The sequence below is a fragment of the Odontesthes bonariensis genome, chromosome 6 (assembly GCF_027942865.1).
Source record: "Odontesthes bonariensis isolate fOdoBon6 chromosome 6, fOdoBon6.hap1, whole genome shotgun sequence".
NCBI classification, from domain to species: Eukaryota; Metazoa; Chordata; class Actinopteri; order Atheriniformes; family Atherinopsidae; genus Odontesthes; species Odontesthes bonariensis.
This window is the reverse complement of record NC_134511.1, coordinates 12,108,894-12,125,558: the sequence shown is the minus strand read 5'-3', so window position 1 is coordinate 12,125,558 and position 16,665 is coordinate 12,108,894. Positions and strand designations below refer to the sequence as shown.

The window sequence follows — 16,665 nt, the reverse complement described above, 5'->3', positions numbered from 1 at the left end:
GTGAATTTCTGCTTATTTAGGATGTTAGAGGTTTTTTATTTTTTTTCTTGTGATGACTCATCCAGAACACACCCATAGCCAATAAGCAGAAACCCTGATACACAGACATAGAAATGTTAATAAATTATCAATATTCAAATCATAGACTGAAGTTAGGGACAAGCAAGTGACTCAAATATACTAATGCACATTATTTCAAAACATTGTGAAGCTGGCACGCCTCCTAATCTCTCATGTTGGCGAACTTTGTAAAGACATAGCAAAGCAGCATCAGCTCACCCTGATTAAAAAGTAATTGACGCCGTACATGTCCAGGTCCTGAGCTATTTTTAAATACTCCATCTCAGCTTCATCCCTAGTTCAAAAGACAAAAGATAGGAGGAAAAAAGGATTAAGAGGAATCCAAGGGAATAGAGAAGAGAGAGAGGGAAGGGAAGGGAAGGAGGAGAGAAGGGAAAAAAAATAAAAAACAAAAATCAGCAGATCAGACCTGGTTTTGTGTGCAGCATCTGTCACGTTGTGTGATCTACAAAAACTCTGGCACACAGCTCTTTCATGGGTGAAAAACATAAGCACAACACTGACACAAAAACACAAGTGTAACCCCCTGTCAGGCTTTAGAGGTCACATTTGACAAACAAACATACTTTATTCTGATGCCTCTGAGTCAGTAAATACTGTGGGGAAAAAAAAAATACAAAAAGGTATCTAAATCCTCTCTTCCTGCTGCATGTTGGTAGATCTGTTATGATTTTACGGTCGACTCAGCCAAAAATAACAACAAAACAAGATCATTAGCTCATAGATCATATGGGATGGGAGTGGGAGAAAAAAAAAAAAATAGGACACGCTGGCGCCTAAACCTTTAATAACAGGGTGTTTCATATGGATGGTTGGAAAGTTGATGATTTAAGCTTCATCAAAGTTTAACAAGGGAGCAGAGCGTTATTCCAAGTAAACAAATCTAAAGTAGGTTGGACACCGAGTGGATTCTAAGCTTAGACTGGATCAGGAGGAATGGGTTTGCTTGATTTATGCAGTGGAAGAACAAAGCAGCGGAATTAATATATTCACTCTATAAGGGCGTATTCACACCAGGAAAGTCTGATAGTTCACTTGCTTTGGTCCGAACCTTTTTTTTCATTTTGGTGCGGTTTGCTTTCAGACTGTACATTTCAGTAAACGGACCAAAATATGTCAACAAAGCCACGCGCCCTGAAGTCGTTCAGCTATTGGTCAGAATCGACACGCGCAACACAAAGTGCTAAGTTCAAAAGTGAATGTATTCATGGACGCTTTCCGTGCCGTTATTGCTTTTAATACAATCAAAACTATATGTTTTTTCAACGTTTTGCTATTTTCACAACTGTGTAATTACTATGCTGCTGTACAAGTAATTTATCAACAACGACGACAAAGGGCAAGGCGGCTACAGAGGAGAAGCTGATTCGGTCTTTCGTTAGCTTTACCACAGCCGGTCTAGTAATTAGAAGAACGATGCTCTGTTCTGTTACCTAGCAGCAGACAAACGACGGATGCTCCCGAGGTACAAAAAAGCAAAAAGTCTGGGATTAGGTCCGGTCTGCTTTCACACCTCCAAAAGATCCGCACCAGGGTTCGTTTGATCCGGACCGAGTCCGACCTTTCAGCTCGGTCTCGGTCCGCTTGTTTGGTCCGGACCAGAGTTCGGTGGTTTGTATTCAGACCATCCCAAAAGGTCCGAACCAACGAAAATCTGGTCCGTTTGGACGTTTGGTCCGGACCAAACGAGGTAGGTGTGAATACGCCCTAAAAGACATAGGGCAGGTCAATCAGTAACTTTGATGAGGTGCTTGACACTCAATTTTGAATCAAGTCTGAAAAGCACATAAACTGGTGTACAAATGAGGGCAAACCTGTTAAAACAAGGCAATTAACTCCTTTTCCCATGGCCAGAAGCAGCAGCGTTGTTACCCTCAGAGCGCTGCTTGCATTGATCGCTCCCAACGACCAGCCTGCAGACTGTTGCATTCGACTGTCTTACAAGCTGTTGTAGACTGTAACGTCTCGCAAACCTGATTTTCTTAAAATGTTTGACTACACCGTGGCAGTCAGCCCTAAACAGCAGGATTGACAGTGCGAGCTGCCAGCTGCTATGTAGCTGGGTAAAATGGATCCATGAAGTCTCTGTTTACCTGCAGGTTGGCGCTTCTATCAGTGTCAGAGCCTCTGTGTGAGATGCTCTGGTTGGTAAACGTGTTATTTTAAGACCTATTAGGAGGTGGTTCTGTTTCCTGCAGCTCAGAGTGCTGCAAACCGTTTCATGTTTTGAATCACTGCTGATCTGAGCTGGAACTAATGATAACTGCATCTGGCAGTCTTTGGAAAGCAAATCATACCCTTTTTTTTTTTCCCCATTGAAGACAAAAGCCAGGTGTCGGTAAGTTTTCTGACCGGCGTGAAAGGGGCTGTCAAAGCAAGTTTATTGCTGTATCGGAGATCAAATATTTGGAATTAACACCATAGCTCAGGGACAGTATCAACGCAAGTAACACCGAGTTTTCAATTACACAGTTCCTTAGACCATAAGGCCAGCAACCCCCTTCCGTTATCGTGCATCACAACCAAAACATCAGAAATGCTAAAGGCGTGACAGCCAAAATCTGCTTTGGCTTAAAACATTTACTTTTGGCCTAATTTTCAGCACATCCTGTGTGAACTCAAAACATAAGCATAGGCTGATGACTGAACTTTCACAGGAGTTTTTTTTTTTTTTTACCTCGTCCTGCCTCTGTGCTCTGCATAGCACGCTGTGATCCTCTCCTCCCACATCTCCGCAGTCATCTGGTACAAGTTAATCACCTGAAATGGAAAAGGGCAGAGATAAATATGCGTAAATGCATTCACCTGATACAGTATTTATCAACATGCCACACACTGGTCAATGCGGGTTCAGGCTAAGGTAATAAAACGCGTGTGTCAGCATCCTTTCTCACGAATGACATGAAGTAAAACAGCCATCACCCACCCTCTTTGGCAGGAGTTCCTCCTCAGCAAGGAAGCCAGGTTTATGAACATCAGGGTCGTAGTCTCCGTACTGGAAGAGATAGTAAAAGAGCTGAAACAATGGATGACATTCCCAACGAATGAACACTATCCACAACCAAGACAATGCTTCTCCCGTGAGAAGTGTTCATAAGATGCTAGGAAAAGGAGGATGAACAGAGGCTCGTCTTCCATCAGGTCATTCATGTGCATCACACAACCTGTGGCCCAAGAGACGATGGTTATGATGCTATTAGAGATAATCTGGGAGAGCCCTTAGACCCCTTATAGAGTTGTTGGGGTACAAATTATATCAAATGCTTGCAGAAAACTATTAATGAAGTGGGCATGACTGAATGTCAGTGAAATTCCTTTTAGGCTGTAAGTAGTTTAACATGAACATTTACATCTGATCAGGGCATAGGAGGTGACCAATCAGAGCAGTAGAAATATGCATTGCACCAATGGCATTCTGCTAGGAGTTGTGTCAGAAGCTTTAAAAAAAATAGAATTAGAATGAAAACTGTGTGCGTGGTTTGTGCCTGATGTTGGGGGAGGGGAGCTGGAGACATGCTAGGGTGTTCAAGGTTACCATCAAGGTTACCACTAAATGTTTTTGCTGTGGGTAAAATTGAAAAAAGGTTTAAAACACACCAACACTGGTGAATAGATTATAGGGCAAGCATTCATAAAGAGCTTTTTTCTCAAGCCATCCAAAAATAAAAAATAAAACATTTTGGTACAAAATAACACACTTTCTATTCAAAAGTTTAAAAGTGATCATCTGGCTGGTTCTTTATTCAATTTAATTCAATTCATTTTTATTTATATAGCACCAAATACAACAAATGTCATCTCAAGGCTCAGCTCAAGATAATAAAGTCCAATTCAAGCCAATTGGAATTCAATTAATTGTAATCATAATTATTTTATCTGTGACTGTAGACGTTTTTGTTAATGTCTTGCTGGAAAAATATGGGTAGAGTCCCTCTCCCTCCCTGACTTATAGAAAGTCAGATTATGGACTCCTTCTAGCTCAAGTTTCGACCATATTTGCACTGAAAATCCCACCGCTGTGTTCCAATCAATTGGTCAATTAATTGCAGGAAAATAGTCAAATAAATAGTCTTTATCGTATCCAATTTAGGCTTTTATTATGAGGGTTGTTACTGTGCATACCAGTTGAAATATAAGAACTTAACAGACCTGAATTTAACAAGCTCAACACGCAGACTGCAGTGCTTGAAACTCCAGTGTAGACAACCAGAAATGAGATGCTGAGGGCCATTTAATTGGATCCTGTCCCTCCAGTTTCCACCCTCATCTTGTATACTCCCTGGGGCCATCACCCGTTTGTAACTGCTTCATAATTGATGATATATCGGTTTATTGAGGTATTATGGTACCGATGGGCCTCAGTTAAGGTAGACACACACATTTTGTCAATGACAATGCTCTCAGATACTTTCCTATTATTTACCTTTCCTCCAATTATTTCAAACACTCCCTGATTAAAAGTAGCAATTGATTCTCAAAGGACAGCTTAGCGTCAATGTCAACGGAAGCTCATTACTAACCACCGACTGTTGGATGAACTGTGCTCAGTAGAGCCCCTATTGAATGCAGAAAATCCATTAACAGTGTAACAGTGACGAATAAAGGTTTCTCACAGGTGACCATGAAATAAACTCTAGAAAATGCAACACATTTTTCTGTGTGTGTGTGTGTGTGTGTGTGTGTGTGTGTGTGTGTGTGAAATATAATGTTGCTCCTTTTTGTGGTTGGAGCTAATTTGAGCGTGACCACCATTTGACCACCATGTTTTCAGCTTTTCATACCCACGCTTTTCCCAATAAATAAAAAACATTGACCGAAGCAACATTCAGTACAAGTCAGCGGCTTTTGGGTGGTACAGACTGAAACTGAAAAGAGTGACTCAGGTGAACGCTTTTCTGTTTTACAAATGGGAAAATCACATCTGTGCCACGTTACAAGAGCTGGAAAAGAGAGACTGAGAAACGGCCACAAGTAGCAATGATTCCCACCAGAGTCATTCTTGCGAATAAACCCTGTCATGTCACTCTCCTTTCCGTAAATGGCTGAGGGAGACAACCTCCCTCCCTTCTACTCCACTTGTCTGTCTCCCCCAAAGAGGTTCCCTCTTGCCTTTTTCTTTTCTTTTCTTTTCTTTTACAGAGCAGCTGGTCCATGATATTCCAGGTCAACACCTCTGTGTAACACCGCACCTACCCAGAATGCAAAGCAGGATGCACTGACGCCGTTGAGGACCCACAGAGCAGTGAACTCTTGGCTCCGGGAGCTTGTGCATACAGGCGTGTGAAAAGTACATCCCACTGAAAATGTTTGCTTTTTGACACATTTGGACAAGCAAGCACTTTATCCTTTTTGATGTGGCGCCTACAGATGCAGGCAGCATTCCGGAAATTAACCCACGAAGAAAACCAGCTTGTTTAATTATTCCCAAAAAAAGATGTGACATCACTCTATGGAAAAATAAAACAAAAATACAAAAGCTCATAAGAAAAACCCCTTCATCAGAAGAAACGTTTGCACATCATGATGTCACAGTTAAGCTGAATTCTGGCTTTTCAGATAAAAACATCCTCCCTTACAATCTTATCCAATTTAACATGGGTAAATTACTTCTTTTTTTTTTTTTTTTTTTTTTTTTAAAATCATGGCAAAAAAACAAAAACAGGTTTTGTCAGGTTGAAGCTGATGTGTTCATCCTTAAGTTCAACTAAACAATTGTGAGACGTTGGAAGAAATCCCAAAGCATAAAGCTTCCTCCCTCAGCTGTCACTGGTATTGGGGCATAAAGTTGTATTATAATCCATTTAATCTCATTGTATTTGGATTCTCATGTGCCGTGCACCCATGTGAAGGTGTCACAGGTCTAAAGGAACCTTTGTGAACACACATAGTCCTCCACAGTGTTTTATTAATACTCTCTGTTGCACTCTTAAGAACTCATGCAGTATGAGGCACACACAGATTCTGAGTGGGGCTATCTACACTTGAACAGAGCTATGATTCTTGTGCTGAATAATAATAATAACAATAATTTAAACATTGAAGCGTTCTTGGAAAATTGCCTTCATTCTTGTCCATCTTCAGGCTGACACAATCATGATGAAAGTTAAACCCAGGCGCCAAAGTAGTTCTCACTGTTTAACATAGCACTTCACTTCTTGTGGATCAGCACAAAAGCTCATCGTGAAGAGTGGGGAGAACAAGGAAAGTCAGCCAAAAACCTCTCAGCAGTCGCAGCCCTTAACAAACACCAGTTACCTCTTTGCAGTGTCAGTGTAGTCATACTGATTCTAATCAAACTGGACTGCTGATTAAATGAAAACAAATTGGGGCCTCATATTTCGCGCCGTTTCCTGAGAGAGGGTGCTGACAACATGGAGCACAGGGCACAGGCTGATTTGTACATTGTTCTTGATCCACACAGTCTCTTTGCACCCGGGCTTGTTAAAATTGGTATGGGAAATGCAGGTGTCAGAGGGCTCTACCTCCGTTCTTTAAGTTAGACTTCTGGTCTGAGCAGACTTTGTCCGGCTGTCAAAAAGCTGCACCTCACTTTCCCTCTCATTTTCTTAGGAATTTCAAAGAGATGGGATCCTTCAAGCAAAACGACTGAGATCGCTTGAGGCTTATTAAGGGGGCTTTTTCCACTGGAGTGATTTCCATAGACCACAGGTGGCTTCTTTTTTTAAATTATTTTTCATCCTCAACCATTAAATCTAAGAAAAACCTACATATTGGCTGCCATACAGAAAGAAAAGCATGGTTTACAATATGAACAAAATATCATAGTTTAAAGGCTATTCAATGGCAAAGATGACATGAAAATATCATTAAAAAGTAGATTTATCCATCAAATGACAACAAACACTACCAACTGTATTGCCAAAAGTATTCGCTCATCTGGCTTTCATCTGCCAACATCCCATTCTTGATCCATAGGTTTTCATGTGACGTCAGCCCACCCTTTGCAGCTATAACAGCTTCAACTCCTCTGGGCAGGCCAGTCAAGTTCACCAAACTGGCTCATGGAGAAGGAAGGGGCCCTCCCCAATCTGTTTCCACAAAGTCGGGAGCATGAAGTTGTCCAAAATCTGAAGCATTCAGAGTTAATTGGAACTAAAGCGTTCATGTCGGGTTCATGGTCGGAAACCAGGTCGTCTGCGTGTGTGTCGCAGTTAACGCAGATATGCCCCCCCCCCCCCTTCCGCAGACACTCTGGTGCACCTCCCAAAAATTGTAACTGACCGCAGACAGTGCCGCAGATATCGTCGCAGGGAGGAGAGAAAGGAGGCCTCTGATTGGTCAACTCTACATCCGCTCTACACTATGCGTATTTCCGGTTTGCTAACCGGCTTGTTTTGTTTGTATGACCGCCGCCATTGTGGAAAACGAAATGGACCAGCTAGAAGAGCGAGTCTGCGAAGAAGTGAGGAAGTACCTACATCTTTACGACTTTCGTAGTCCACACCACAAGGACAGCACATATTCAACCAATTCATGGAGGGAGATAGCGATGAATGTGGAATCAGCTGCAGCTCAATCAAAGTGCACATTCATCCAGTCGCCATTGTTGTTGAATGACCTCTGTAACCGGAAGAGAAACACGCCACCCACCACACCCACAATCCTAGCTTGTTCGTGATTGTCCCTCTTGCGTTGTGGCGTGGAATTAACATAGCGCAGACCGCGCTTCAAAATTGGGCATAAATCAAAAATAACTGCGTCATACCTGCAACAAGCTCACTGCGACACACTGCTGCGAGAGAATACACGACCCTTAAGGGGCCAAGCCCAGCGACTGAAAAACAACCCCACACCATAATCCCACCCCCCCCACCAAACTTTACACTTGGCACAATGCAGTCATCAAGTACCGCTCTCCTGGCAACCGCCAAACCCAGACTGGTCCATCAGATTGCCAGTTGGAGAAGCGTGATTCAACACTCCAGAGAACGCGTCTCCACTGCTCTAGAGTTCAGTGACAGTGTGCTTTACACCACTGCATCCGACGCTTTGCATTGCACTTGGTGATGTATGGCTTGGATGCAGCAGCTCGGCCATGGAAACCCATTCCATTAAGCTCTCTGTGCACTATTCTTTAGCTAATATGAAGTCCACATGAAGTTTGGAGGTCTGTAGCGATTGACTCTGCAGAAAGTTGGACGACCTCTGTTCACTATGTGCCTCAGCATCCGCTGACCCCGCTCTGTCGTTTTGCGTGACCGACCACTTCGTGGCTGAGTTGCTGTTATTCCCAATCGCTTCCACTTTGTCATATAACTGACAGTTGACTGTGGAATATTAAGTAGCGAGGAAATTTCACTACTGAGCTCCTGAGAGCGACCCAGTCTTTCACAAATGTTTGTAGAAGCAGTCTGCATGCCTAGGTGCTTGGATGTATACGCCTGTGGCCATGGAAGTGATTGGAACACCTCGGTTTAATTATTTGGACAGTGAGGGAATACTTTTGGCAATATAGTGTATCATGATAAGAGTAGATACTGTCTTGATTAAAAAAAAAAAAAAAAAAAGAAAACCATATTTTCCTGTCTCACATCAACATACACACCCTCAGGCCCACCAACATGTCTCCATGATAAGCTCTCACCTGAGGGGGTTACTTCTGATCAGATGCCTGAACTACCTCAACTGGCTTCTTGGTGCGTATTTACCCCGTGTGACACCAGCCACCCTTCAAAGCCATCCAGGGGACTCATGTAGTTCAGCCACTATGCTTAAGAGTACACGACGGTATTGACGCTGATCAACCACAACATTAAAGACCTGTCTGAAACTAGATGGATACTTTTTTTTTTTTGCCAAAGCAGCTCTTTCCAATCATGGCACGAGCTCCACAAGCCTCCTGGGGTTGTTCCGTGGTGTCACACATCAAGATTCTGAAAGTCCTGTCAGTTGTGATGCGAGTTCTCTGCGGATCAAACTTGTTTTTCTTGCACAACCCACACAGATGTTTCATCGGATTAAGATCTGGGGAACTGGAATGCCAAATAAACATCAACTGTTTTCCTTTGTAGAGCGGTAGGGTACGTTACTCTGCTGGAAGGGGCCACTGCTTACTAGGAGAAACCCAAAAAGCCCTTTTTCTTCCAACACATCAACTGAGAGGACTGACTGCTCCGTTACTTCGTTATGCATCACACACGATGACAGATGCCACTCCAACAAGATAATCAATATCATTCAGTTCATCTGTCAGCAGTCTTAGCTTTGTGACTGAGCAGTGAGTAATTTATCATAACAGTCTGGATCAACAAACACACAGCTGCAAATGTTAAATCGTGCCACATCTTACTCTTGCTGGCTAAAATACATCAAAAGCCTCCACTTTGGACAAGAGAAATGTACAGTTTAAAGCGATACTCCGGAGTAGATTCAACCTGGGGTCATTCGAACCGTGATATCCAGCCAAGTAGCCCACCCGAAGTTTTTTCGATATTGGCTGAACATCAGCTGAGTTACTGAGTTATCCCGAATAGCTTCGTACAAGGGTTAATGGATCCTGGCAGTATCTCCAAAATTACCACACTAAAATCACATGCCATGACACCAAACTTCTACAGTAGTACAAATATGGTCTGTACTCACAAAACGATGCATTTGGAAGTTTGAAAATAGTCCAGGAGTTTATTATCATCAACACAAGCCTGATAGCTTTTCTGCTGCTAAAGCTGCGTCGACGTCACTTCTGGGAGCTGGGAGCTTCAAAATAAGATGAGGGTTGATCTACTACTGTAGACAACAAAGCAAGGCTGCTCAATTTCTCCATTGATAAAATAATTTCACAACTCTACAACATAAAAATTCATAAAAAAACATGTAGAATATAGCATATACTTTGTTGTCTACAGTAGTAGATCAACCCTCATCTTACTTTGAAGCTCCCAGCTCCCAGAAGTGACGTCGACGCAGCTTTAGCAGCAGAAAAGCTATGAGGCTTGTGTTGATAATAATAAAACTCCTGGACTATTTTCAAACTTCCAAATGCATCGTTTTGTGAGTACAGACCATATTTGTACTACTGTAGAAGTTTGGTGTCATGGCATGTGATTTTAGTGTGGTAATTTTGGAGATACTGCCAGGATCCATTAACCCTGTATGAAGCTATTCGGGATAACTCAGTAACTCAGCTGATGTTCAGCCAATATCGAAAAAACTGCGGGTGGGCTACTTGGCTGGATATCACGGTTCAAATGACCCCAGGTTGAATCTACTCCGGAGTATCACTTTAACATCTCGAAGGCGATGACCCTTTTCCGACTGCTTTAAATGTGCTGTCAGCACCTTATTCATTGGAAAGACGCGCATATGCAATCCTCAGGCCACCAATCTAGACACCAAGTGACTAATAAGGTCTTTCTTGCATTCAACTGGAACATCAAGTCAAAACACAGCAATGCCGAGCGGTGCCCATCAAAAGCATCTCTTGCTATCTTCATCATAAGGACCATTTCTATGGTAAACATTCATTTTATATGATAATTCAATTTATTTCATTAGACTCTCATAACTGAATTATTTTATTCTATTTCTTTCATATAAATCGAAGAGGGTGCGTTATTCTAAACTTTTCCTGCTTTAACATAGACTTAAACGACCGTTTCGCCTTTAAAAGCAAAAAGCTTATGAGCAACAAATAGAGGGCGTGCAAAAGAAAGGAGAGCGTCAGCACACTGCTTGTTTTCAGAGGTAGCTGTTTGCCGCTGTAATAAAGTTTAAAACGCTGAATACTGGAGCTTAAACTGATGAAGCCATTAATGCCTGGATAGGCGCTTTAAAAGTCTACTTCCGCACCACACGGACTCCTGGCTCCTCATCACACGATCACAGCATTTCATGAAAAAGGAGAAGAATTTTAAAATTCTAAAAGCTAGCGAGTGAAAATGTACTGTGTGCTCCTCTGGTCGTTATCAGGACTCTTGACAACAGAGATCTGGATAAAACGCTGCTGATTTATGACTTCTCCGAGGGGAGGCCAGACTTGAGAATATTACAGAAGTCGAGCACACAGCAGGTGAAAGGAGACGGTGTCTGTCTACTGATTTCAGAGAAGACTATGTAAAAAAAAAATACATTAAAGCTATAATGTGTAATATTTCATGGACAATGAATGTCTCCATGTTTCTCCGCCATTTTAAAACTACGGGATTTGTAGAAGGACATGTCATCAGCTTCGCATTTTCCGTTTCCAATGTGGAAATTCATTAGGGTGTAACACTCTTATGTACATTCGTATGCTGAATATAAAGAATATAAGAACACTGCACTTTTGTGATGGAGGTAATTAATAACGATTGAGGTAATACTTGTGAATGATAAGACTCAAATTTGTTAATAGACAACGTGAAATATTACACATTATGGCTTTAATGTGATCCAGAGGTTCTTCTTTTAAAAACGCTGTCACAGCCACTAAGAATGTATTACATAAGGTATGAGCAAGAAAAGCAGTCGAACACAGGAAAGCCAAGATATTCCCTCAGTCAGTTCATTTTTTTTTTTTTTCAACATCGTTGAACGAAGTGAAAAAGTGAAAAAAAAAATGGATTCAGCCATAAATTTTCAACATCTTTTAAGTCCAAGAAAAATAACTTTCGTTTTTGGTCAAGTCGGTTGGAAAGGATAGAAAGAGAACTCGATAAATGAGTGAAAAAAAAACTCCTGTCTGAATATAAGTGAGTACTAACCTTGGCATGGACGGCATACGAGGCCAGCAGCACAGACGCCTCAGGGGGGCAGTGGATCTCTTCTTCGAGGATCTTCTTCTTCACCTAAAGAGGAACCCAACGTAATCAGCTGTGGACCAGTTATGATTGTGATAGGTGGATAACACAAAAATGAACTTAAGTGGAAAAGAAGACATTTTCCTGGCTAACAGCTACTCCTTAGTCAGTCTTGAATATTAGGTTTTTTTCTCCCCTTGAATTCAGGTCTATGAGAGAGGGAAGAGCGACACAGAGACAAAGAAAGTAAAGTAGACAGATGGCTTAAACTGAACCATATACAAGGGGAAAAGAACAAATGCCTCAGAGAGGAGCAGCAGTAACAAGCAACTTTCTGACTGCTGTCTCCTTGACAGCCAGAACAGTTCTCCCTAAATTCCAGACTGACACATACGGGAATTATACTTGTCTGAATGAAATATTTAGTGTGCAGAAAAATCCGATTGCAAAGTCACGTAAAAATAAAAGCGTCCCCTGGAAACTGCTCGGCTTTCTTGAGATATCTGACAAACAAACTTTTGATGCACTTTGATGCAGTTAACACAGATAAAAGTGGAAACTGATGGTAATGAATTGATCAAATATTCAGATGTATTGTTCGTATATGGAACATTTAGGTCTACTCTTGACTTCAGAAGATAGCTTTGCCCCCTTCAGGACTTTGGCTTCCTACAGCTGTGAAATGACGAAGACTTCATGACATATCCTGCTCACTTCCAATCCCTTGGAGGATCATTTGAAATTTAAATCTGGACTTCACATTCCATAACGCCACGTTTTTTTCTTTTTCAGCCCTTCTTTTGTTGGCTTGCCAATGTGCTTGGGATCGTTAGCATGTTGAAAGTTTTCCCTTCCGGGACTATTTCAGCCCTCGGACAGACAACCTCGCACCATCTTCAAGCATTTTTAGTATGTTCTAAAATTCATGGCTGAGTCTGTGACCAGTCCATCCAAACCAGACAATTTCCCCTACAGCGCTACTCCTTAGGTTCTCCTGAAAAGCTGTTTGATCTGTGCCAAACGTGTCTACTATTACTCCTAGGGCTGTAGCGATACACTAATCTCACGATACGATACACGATATTCAGCCAACGATACGATTCGATACACTTACATCTTTTTCTGGGGGAAAAAAAGGGACGGTGTGATTTGACATGAATCGTCGCCGATTGGACTGGTGGTCCAACCTTTGAACCGGAAGGACAACACAGCCAGACAAACAGAAACAAACGAACATGTCACAAACGTGAAAGCTATGCACTTTATATAACATTTTTATATAAAGTGCATAATGTGACCCCCTGGCATTGTATTGTAATCAGTTATTGTTCTGTGTTTTCACTAATTGTAACGCTGGCTTTTCAATTAAGTCTGTTTTTTATTAAAAAAAAGAAAAAAAAAAAAAAAAAGAAATTGATACTCGCGGCTGAAAAATCGATACTTTGCCGGGAAACGAAATATCGATATATATCGCAGTATCGATAAAATTGCTCAGCCCTAGTTACTCCGGCCAGACATTTCTGCCTTTTGACTCATCTTATTTCAAAAGGTATGGTCTTTGCTTATTCACAGACAAACTGTAGTTTAGCTCTAAAGACTTTTCCCTGGCAGCTCTCTCGTGCAGATCATATTTGCGCCACCTTATTCCTACTGCAGATGCACAAACTTTGATACAAACAGCTACAACATCCTGTCTTGGGGTTCCTGGAGACTTTCTTTTGGCATCAAACATGTGCTCTTGGAGTGACTTTGCTGAGTGTAGCCAGTACTGGACAAATTATAATAAGTTAGCTGAGATACAGAGTTTCAGTGGGTTACTTTTTCTCACGGAGAAAGGATTTACTTAAAATGTTCTGAGATCCTGTTAAATTCCATGCCAGACTCATGGGTATCCATGAGGCTTTTTACACTGAGGCCTTAGAGAGCTTTTGAAATCTTGGCATGATGACACAGCACATTTCAATAGCAAAGAGAACAGAGTCTTCATGCCTTCTGGTGTTTTAGGAAAGGAAGGTTCCAGTTTAAATTCCTGAGCAGGTTTTAGATTTGAAGGTGTGACAAATGAGTCCATCTTTCTCATATGATTAACCTTGGCTTTTTTTTTCTTTTCTTTCAATCAAATTAGGAAAACAGCTACAGCTATCAAATGTTTGACTATATCCCTTTTTACATGTTACTATTTCAAAGGCAATCAAGTGTCTGTTCAAAGTTAATGGTTTCCATGTGATGAACTTGTTTTTTTTGCCGCTGAACAGCCTTTGAAATTGGTGACTGAATGTCCAGGCATATAGAGACGTCTGCAAACTGTGCCCGATATATTTCAACATTTAAATATACCAGTCACACGGGGACCTATTACCACCGAGCAACAGCATTTCAAATGATCATTAAGCTGATCCAAGAATATCAGCTTGCTAGTCAGTTGAGAATAATGATAAGAGAGGAAAAGCAGTGCATGGTAATTACAAGAGAACACCTCCTATTTTTAATCATTTGCGCTATTTTTGCTCATGCATGGTCGCTTATTCTGTTTGTGAATTCACTCCAGGCAGTGAGAGGAACAAACTCAAGATGCTGGTCAACATTTTGTAGCTTAAGGAGGGACAGGTGCCTGTTTACAAGAGTTGATTCAGATGTCACGGATGCCAGTAATAACATGCATTACTGAAATTGACATTAATCCCCTATAATGAGGTCTCAGTTGAAAAATGAAACTTCTCACCAGATGTCTCTTTACCAAACTCCTTTACCTGTCAAGATAATTGAATCTCAAGCGTGCACAGGTACATATAGAGCACAAAGCGGGATTATAAGGTTAGATGGGACAAACTTGCTTTACATAAGTGGTAAGAGCAATGCTTGGCAGTCACACCTTGTCATTTGCAAAGTCAGTCGTGCCGTCTTAGAATAGAATAGAATAGAAAAATACTTTATTTGTCCCCCAATGGGGGAAATTCAAAGTCTTCTCATGTTTTGTAATGACTAAGGTGCAGAGACAGAGGTGACAGCCCCTAATCACGGCAAGCACTAAAAGGCTGAGGCTGCGATCCCCTTTACAAATGAGACCTTGTTGCTGTTACGGTCGCTGGCTTTGCTTTGGGAAGATGTGCGTGTGTCGTTTTGAGGAAGTGAGGTGTGAGCTTGAGAGTGTGTCGGGATCTGTGATCATTTCTGATAAACTCTAATCCAGCCGTCACGCCTGTGACACTATCTGAACAGGGGCCGCCTCCTGACATGAAGGCAATTAATGAGAGCAGAGTAATGGGAGATAGGTGATGTGATGCACAACACGTTTGTATTCTTCTCCCCTTGTAGCTTCATATTGCCTTAACTGTTGAGCAATTTGCTGGCTGCTTTTAGAAAAATAATTACCTTTAAAATAAATACTTTTTTTTAAACTACCTGTTAAGTAATCAGGGATGACAAAAAACCCACTTATTTGTGTCAAGTATATTAGGATGGCACAGTAAAAGGGACAAATAGAGGACTGCTGAGCACTCGGCAGAAGCAGCATACATGTAACAAGAGACTTTATCTGCTGAACTCAGCCACTGATCTGACCAATGATAAGCCAAGACTAGTAACAGAGTGACCGGCAGCGGCAAATGAGAGGGCGACTATTGATTCAACCTGGGCAGTAACTTGTGTGTCCAACGCGTCAACAAATTGAATCATCAATTGTCTCAATTGTGCACTGGCACTTATGGGCCAGAGACCGGTATTTCTATGCTGGTGACCCACTGGAACAGACATGCCCTCGGCTGGGCATTAGCTTCGAGAGGCCACGACGTACTGTCAGTTAAGTTATCTACTGCTTCAGTTACTAGTATGCCCAGGCAAAATGGGTTAACTAATGTGTTAGCTTTTCTATTTAGTGTCGCCACCTACTGTTGACTTGGCAGCTCCTGCAGTCTGAGACTCCTACCGTCAACTAGAAAATGATTGCTACAAGGTCCTGCAAGGTCTTGCAGAAGACATATTTGATCTGAGTGGATGAACTGGATAAAGCAAGTATGAAAAAAGAAAGAAGATGCTCAAACCACCGGATGGGTACAGGTTTGACGGACTTGTTGTTTTCATGGTGACACCAACTGACAGTTAAACAAAAAACTGCTACTTACAGGTGATCAAATACACTTCAAAGGGCCTGAGTGCAAGAAGTGTACCAGATTTGTGTTAGAAACGATCAGCTGGATTAAACATTCACATCCATAGTGCACACAAAAGTAAAAGGCAACTTGAGTGGTGTCAAGTTTAAATACAATACTGTCATTCAAGGTTTTGGCCAGCCACTGTATTTTCTCACTGGTCTACACAGGGATTATGTGGAATTATTCACTGAGTCTGGTCCACAAGTTTATTGTGTTTACTTTGAATTAACTATCAAACATGGATATTTTCTTGGTAGCTGCATTGGATGAAATGCAGGATATGTCTGGAACTCAATACAATTAAAAATCAATGGAAATTTACTGACGACTCACACACCACAAAGTGATTTTTTTTTTAATGTTGTTTATCTTGCTTGGGGAAGCCCCCAGCCCCCAAATATGTCTTCTGCAGGAGACGCCTTGTAGCAATCCTTTTCTAATTCACGGTGGGAGCCTCAGACTGCAGTCAACAGTAGGTGGCAGCAGTGTTCGGCACAATCTGCTACATGGAAAATAGGAAAAGCTAACACAGTAGCTGACACAGTTTGCTTCAGCTTACTGGTAACTAAGGCTCTGTTTACATTAATTCATTTCACCATTTCTTCGTGTCGTAAATTGACAGTGCATCCGCGATAGAAACGATATAGAAACAGATTAGTATAAATGGCACCTAAAGCAGTATATAACTTAGCTGA

At 41.6% G+C, this 16,665-nt stretch overlaps 1 protein-coding gene across 1 annotated transcript in view; it reads right to left on the bottom strand.

The window, feature by feature from the left end:
• Positions 1–16,665, bottom strand: part of nf2a (NF2, moesin-ezrin-radixin like (MERLIN) tumor suppressor a) — a 33,399-nt gene that overhangs the window by 12,938 nt on the left and 3,796 nt on the right. Inside the window, exons 4-7 of the mRNA XM_075467410.1 lie at positions 11,784–11,867; positions 3,008–3,076; positions 2,759–2,841; positions 280–355 (exon numbers count right to left, since the gene is read on the bottom strand). Coding sequence (XP_075323525.1) covers positions 280–355; positions 2,759–2,841; positions 3,008–3,076; positions 11,784–11,867 — 312 coding nt within the window. The remainder of the gene's footprint in view (positions 1–279; positions 356–2,758; positions 2,842–3,007; positions 3,077–11,783; positions 11,868–16,665) is intronic.